This window comes from Pomacea canaliculata, linkage group LG3 (assembly GCF_003073045.1).
Source record: "Pomacea canaliculata isolate SZHN2017 linkage group LG3, ASM307304v1, whole genome shotgun sequence".
In the NCBI taxonomy this organism is placed as follows: domain Eukaryota; kingdom Metazoa; phylum Mollusca; class Gastropoda; order Architaenioglossa; family Ampullariidae; genus Pomacea; species Pomacea canaliculata.
Genome location: NC_037592.1, coordinates 5938585 through 5944846, shown reverse-complemented (window position 1 = coordinate 5944846; position 6262 = coordinate 5938585). Strand labels below are relative to the sequence as shown.

At 38.6% G+C, this 6262-nt stretch overlaps 2 protein-coding genes across 2 annotated transcripts; both read left to right on the top strand.

Annotated features, from left to right (window-relative positions):
• Positions 1–1956: 1956 nt before the first annotated feature.
• Positions 1957–3099, top strand: LOC112560409. Its single transcript, XM_025232252.1, has 3 exons — positions 1957–2042; positions 2225–2390; positions 2978–3099. The coding sequence occupies exons 1-3, from the start codon at positions 1991–1993 to the stop codon at positions 3084–3086; spliced, it is 327 nt and encodes a 108-aa protein (XP_025088037.1). The 5' UTR covers positions 1957–1990; the 3' UTR covers positions 3087–3099.
• On the top strand, positions 2986–6021 carry LOC112560408. The gene is made up of 5 exons (XM_025232251.1): positions 2986–3199; positions 3493–3744; positions 4085–4581; positions 4998–5275; positions 5803–6021. Exons 2-4 carry the CDS (start codon positions 3567–3569, stop codon positions 5010–5012), a joined length of 690 nt encoding a protein of 229 aa, XP_025088036.1. The 5' UTR covers positions 2986–3199; positions 3493–3566; the 3' UTR covers positions 5013–5275; positions 5803–6021.
• The last annotated feature ends 241 nt before the right edge of the window (positions 6022–6262 follow it).

Genomic DNA, 6262 nt, shown 5'->3' with positions numbered 1-6262 from the left:
TACAACACATCTTTAGTACTTACTGATGTATGCTTCACATAATATCGAATTTCTTAGAACGAGAAAGGAAGTGAGAATTCATATTAGACCTAGTAGTATTGGTATCGGTAATAGTATCGACATTAGGCCTAATATTAGTACTGATATTATTATTTAATAGTATTATTATTCTTGTTAGACCTAGTAGCATTAGATTAGTATTAGCTATAAAAAGATTAGTATTATTAGTATTATATTAGTTATAATATTATATTGGTATTAAGTATTAAAAAGACTATGAAAATTAATTTGTTTTAATGTTAGAGCTAGTAATATTGGTATTATTATAAATCATAGAACTAGAAGCTATTAATAATAATATTATTATTATTACTACAATTAGTAGTCTTATAACTAATAATATCAGAATAATTATTAGTATAAGAACTTGTAGTCTTACTATTGTTATGAATGTTAGAACTAGCAGCATTGGAAAAAGTATTATTACCATTAGAATTGGTATTATGAGTATTAGTATTAACATTTTAACCAGTAAAATTAATTAAATTAATAATTCAACTATTAGTATTATAATTAGTATTGTTAATGTTATAATGAAAACCAAAGGATGCAGCACAGTTGGAAACAAAAGTATGGATTTTTTTTTTGTAACTTAAAACTAGAAAAGTAAAGAATATAATTGCCTGTAAGAATTTTTTCAAATGTAATGACAAAGTACTAACACCAAGGTATTTAGCAATAAGGAAAAGAGACATAGGAATGTTGAATGGTCAACGTTTATTTAAGGTGAGAAACTTATCTTTGAAATAAAATGAGTTTTCATCAAATGACTGACTTTGAAGGAAAACTGTTTCCATTTAAAATTGTGTTCTCTCAATGTAAGTTTTTTTAGGCTTTGTGTGTACATGTCTCCATAAAAAATTGATGTCTTGGTGGGCGCATAATGATTTATGCATGGACCTGGTGCGCGTGAGCATTGAGGAATTAGACACCAGTGTATTTTGAGATGACAGGAAGTGTCGGTCATTGTTAGGATTTGAAGTCAGGTGATCAGTGGTGTGTGGTTAGTTGGATGATATTATGGATAATATATATATTAGTGATAACAGTAAAGATGGCTGTGAGCAATGTCCAATCATATCATGTCATCAGCTCACACTGGGGTCGAATTGAGGTCATCGGAGGACGAAAGAGACTAAATATATGTATATATCTATGCTTGTTGGTTAATGTAGTGATCATTTCTCGTCAATATATGAATATCATGGTAGGTCAATATATCCGTGTCTTATTGTTCGTCAATACACCTGTCATTGCTCATCACTATATCTATCCTGCTTCGTCAATATACTTGTGTCCATCATAGTTCGTTGACATGTGTGTGTTCATCAATTTCCATAAATAGTTATGTATTTGATATTTCGTCATTGCTTTACTGAGTTATTCATTAAAGATTTGTTATTAGCAGTGAGGCTGCACTTTTTATTCCAAGTGCTCAGTTTGTTTTTATTAATTCTGTCAATGTCCTTCTCGCACCTTTCTTGTAGACTGGTCTCTAAATATTTTTAGAGTAATGAAACTTGTGTAAGCATGCTCTCTCTCTCCTTCCATCTCTCACGTGACTCAAGGTTTTCTTGGGGTTTTTTTTACGGTTATGTTTTGAACAAATAGTTCCAGATATGTGTGTAGACATTTCAAACGCTACACACGCACTATCCCCTCCCACATATACACACATGAACAAGAACACTTGCCTTAACTCCCACCCCAATGAAGCAAGAAGCCTTCCACCTGTAAATGTCGGAGGATGGCGATTGGCTAGTGTCCTCCCGACATTCCCCCGCGCGCCTGAACCAGCTCGCGTGTGACGTCACCACGTGATGGAGAACACCTGGGTGGGTTCACTACGGGGACAATGCATTTTCTTGAAGCAATTCCAGTGGCGAGAACCATGGTGGCCAGAAGAAGGCAAAGGTTTATCTTGTTGTGGATGCTGGTGGCTACCTGGGAGTGTCTGCCGTACTTCTGTACACCTGTCACAGGTGAGTGAACTTGTAAATCATGTCTTATAGTCTTGGCGCTTAATTTTATTTATTGTCTTTCAATAAAGGCCACATAAGATTTTCACGATTTATTCATTTTTTACCTTTTGTATAGATTTATTTCTGTTTTCGTGTAAACAATTTTTGCTATTGAATGTAACAGTAACGGTCGTTTCTTTTAGGAACCACGGCAGCTCAGTGGACATTGTACTCCGGTCTCAGTCTCTCTTGGAATGAGGCTTCAATGTTTTGCAAGTCTCTGGGGGGCCACTTGCCTGTCTTGAACTCACGGCTGAGATTTAACGGTTTTGACGTAACTGTTACAAAATGGCGCAAAGCAAACTTGGTGTAAGTTTTCCTTTTGATTTCCACTGAATGTGAAAAGTACTCTCTGAAAACCACGCTATAACACATAGATACTATTATTTTATTATGATGATTATGATTATCATCGTCATCATCATCATCATGCGTGTGGAGCCCGGATGTGTGCGGATGTTTGTTCTCGTACCCGTCTGTGCATGCCGCCAATCTCGTCGTCGATTTTATGTCATCTTTATCAAATGTGTTTAACAAACCTGCTGACAGTTTGACATTTTAACGACTTTTAACGAACAAGGCTTTATGGTTGAACAAGAAAAGCTTTTCCGCCCACTGTTTGCTTGGCGACTATATTTCACACCGAGTTCTGCCCCGCACAGCATCACGGGACAGACAGGCTCTGTTGATGATGGGATGTAGTTTACACACATGTATACATATATACACACTTCTCTTATTCTCTTATCACTCCTCTCTCTAATTAAGTTAAAATCTCTCTCTGATTAAGGAAAAAAATAAATTATGGTGACTTAGAAGAAATATATTCATTGAGAATAGTAGTGAATGAAGGAAAAGATCATGAATTGTGAGTGCGCATTTTTTTTCTTTATTAGGACAGGATATCTGGACTGGACTCTTCTCGAGAAATCCCAAAGTGGCTGCCGATGTCTGGGAGGCAAAGTGTCTGGCACACCCGGATCGGCTGGTTTTGTGGGGAGCTAATGAGCCTGATAACATAGGGAGACATCTTTGTGCCCGGTACAAACTGACGACTGGGAAGCTTCACACGAGGTCCTGTGGTGATTCACTCAGTGTCGTCTGCGAGTTTGATGCAGGTACAAGTGTGATGGATGCTTGTCCTCACCACTGACCAACATCTCACACACACACAACCTAAACTACTTTGTCTTACACGTTTCGAGCTAACTAATGTAGATAATATATCTGGTTTTGTATATTTCTTAACGCGTTCCGGTGACAGTGAAGATTGGGTGTCCTGGGTTCAGATCTTGTCTCGGGCACACTGGTCTTTTTCTGAAAGTGTTTAGCTGGCTTTTTTGGATCGGTGTCAAACACCAGTTCGTCCATTTCCAAGAGAAGACATAGAAGACATAGTCTGTGGTTTCAGGTAATTGCCATTATAGCACTGCCTCCGGCTTGGTGCCTAAGCTCCAAAGGAATGAAAGCCTGAGTGGAACCACCATGAACAGTTGTTGGGACCAGTGCATGAAGTATCCTCCCACGGCAACCGGACAAGAATGTGTGGGGGCAGTCTATAGCTCTGGGAAATGCACAGGATACGTGGGAGACACCTTAGTGTTTGCTTGGAGTTTGACGGGGGACTTATCAGTAATAACGATGGCCAAAGAATGTTTTGATGGTGAGTGTTTAAGTTTTGTTTCTTTATATTTGTGTGAGCACACGTGTGGGATTTCTATGAACTTTCACTATGTGTGTGTGTGTGCGATAGAGAAAGTGAGGAAGTAAACTAAGAGTCATGCCAAGACCACCTCGGGAATAATTTGTTGTTCATAGGGTCCATTGTGGACCAGGAACCATGTGAAAATTATGCTTTGATTATGTTTATTTATATCTTCCTCTCCCTTACTCTCACACTCACACAGAGAGAGAGAGAGAAAGAGAAAGACACGCACACTGAAAATGATTTTAGAGTCCCATATTTGTCACTAATTCACTCTAACGGAGAACGCCATTTTCAGTCAACGTCAACCGATGCTACAACAGCTACACCTACGTCGATAAAAGTAGCAAACCACGACCAGCAGGTGACCCCTGCAACCCCTTCAGACGTTCTATCCTACTCGTAGTCCCCACGTCCACTTGTCGCCAGACGACAACAACATCAACTCAGACACAACCGTCAGTGCTGACCACCATTCTAGCGACGGGGGAACACTCGAGCGAGAAACTCCAGACTCAGGCAACATGGCCGACGACGGAGATTTCCACACAGGAAGTAAGTGAAACCAGTGCTACACCAACTGTGAGTGGCTCAACGAGTCTAGAGAGTTCCTTGCAAACCACAACAGAAAGGGCCGCAGATATTTCCCGTTCAGACGAAACGACTGCCGAGAACACGAGCAATGAAAGGACAGAGGAGCTAACAACGGGCATTGACCTCAGGATTCGGAAACGTCCACTGTCTTTGACGATGGAAGAAACGGTTCATCGTCCGGAAATGTCCTATCGACAAGAGGTGAGGACAACGTCTTCTTGCAGGGAATCGATAGCAGGAGATCGAAACACGAAGAGCGAAACCCATTTATTTAAAGATCGACGAGTTTCATTTTACAATGCTTAGTCCTTCTCAGGTTTTATTTGTCAACGGCATCGTTAAACGAATAGATTCTTGACCCACCGATACCTTCAGTGATTATATATATATATAATTTTAATTTTTTATAAATCATGCTATTTGCGTGCAGTTGAAAAGTTTAAGCTGTGTTCACTGTTTTCATATCATCATATCATCATTTGTATTTTAGTCTTTTTTATTGCCAAAATATCTGTTTAGAGGACTTTCTTAGGGTATGATGCCTACAGTGGAGAGATAGTCTGCAACCCTTAGTCAAAACACTCCCTCATATTACAAAATATTTTGATTCTGACCAGGTGGTCGGCGGCTAATGTGCCCTTGCATGAGATTCAATCCCAACGTCTCCTCATGGCTACCCACCATGCACCGCAACACCACGTCCAGGTACAGAAGAAGTCACACCTCCCAGTGGGCTCTCCCAGTGTGTACACCTCCACCTGCTCCGCCACCTTCGTCATTGTCGTGGGCGTTGGTGGCTTCCTGTTTGTGGTGTGCGACATCAACAGGTTTGCAGGTGTTTGTGGCAAAAACCCCGTACAACAGTCCAGACGCTGTCATCGTCACAAACATCGATGTAAGTTCGTATTTGTGTAAAAAACTGCACCTGAAAGATAATTTTTATTGATCATATAAATACCTAGAATCATGGAGATTATGTCTTCATTAATTGGTATTTAATTATTCTGCTGCTTACAATTTTTTTATAGGTTATGAATTTTTTAAACGTAATAGACATGTTTATTGGCCATACAAGTTTTATAAAAATTATAATTAATTTTACTATTGTTACAACTCATGTCTATAAATTGATATATCGGCATCCCTTCACACTCCTCTTTGTATGGCTTGCTGAGTGTCGATCACTTTGAGTATCGTTCATATTTTTCTCATAAATCATTTTAATTTGTTACTGCTCCCACCAATAACTAACATTATATTTTTTATTGTATTTTATAGTACGGACTATAAAGATGGGATTGTTTCAAATGTTTTATTTTAAAAAATATCATTCCATTACTACTATCAGCTAAAAAATTTTAATTTGGCAATAAGTTTGTTTTTAATATAATTGCTGTTCTTATTTTTTTCCTTCACTTTTAGAATGTTTCTTCAGGGCGATGATGACTGTACGTGCATATCCGTACACAACCTGCGAGAGGTCCTGACATCAGCAGGTCAGGTGATGTTTACCTGTTAGTCTCCCCCAGGGTCGTCAGGTGTAAGTGTGGTGTCTACTACAGGCTTCACACGAGGTCGACTGCCGAGCAAATATTGATGACTAGAAAAGCTCGACCTATGAGCACTGAAGTCTCCTTTACATCGGCGCCATCAGATCCATAAATAAATGTTGTTCACAATTTGTTTGATGTCTGTTTCTATTTTTTCGATTTCTTGGTTGCTTTGTTAATTTTCGATACAAATTGAAATAATAGTCTGCTTGCATAGATTTTCGAAGAAGCATATACGTAAACAAAATGTGAATACACATGTGTATTTTTTGTTGTTGAAAATTTTCATTAATATTTGGCTTTATTTCGGCATTATTCCTTTATAACTTGCG

Excerpts from the sequence above, each read along its gene's own strand:
- LOC112560408 (XM_025232251.1), top strand. The coding sequence starts at position 3,567 with ATGAACAGTTGTTGGGACCAGTGCATGAAGTATCCTCCCACGGCAACC. Across the intron at positions 3,745-4,084 it reads GGCCAAAGAATGTTTTGATG|TCAACGTCAACCGATGCTAC; the intron begins GTGAGTGTTTAA and ends CGCCATTTTCAG.
- LOC112560409 (XM_025232252.1), top strand. The coding sequence starts at position 1,991 with ATGCTGGTGGCTACCTGGGAGTGTCTGCCGTACTTCTGTACACCTGTC. Across the intron at positions 2,043-2,224 it reads CTTCTGTACACCTGTCACAG|GAACCACGGCAGCTCAGTGG; the intron begins GTGAGTGAACTT and ends CGTTTCTTTTAG. Across the intron at positions 2,391-2,977 it reads TGGCGCAAAGCAAACTTGGT|GACAGGATATCTGGACTGGA; the intron begins GTAAGTTTTCCT and ends TTTCTTTATTAG.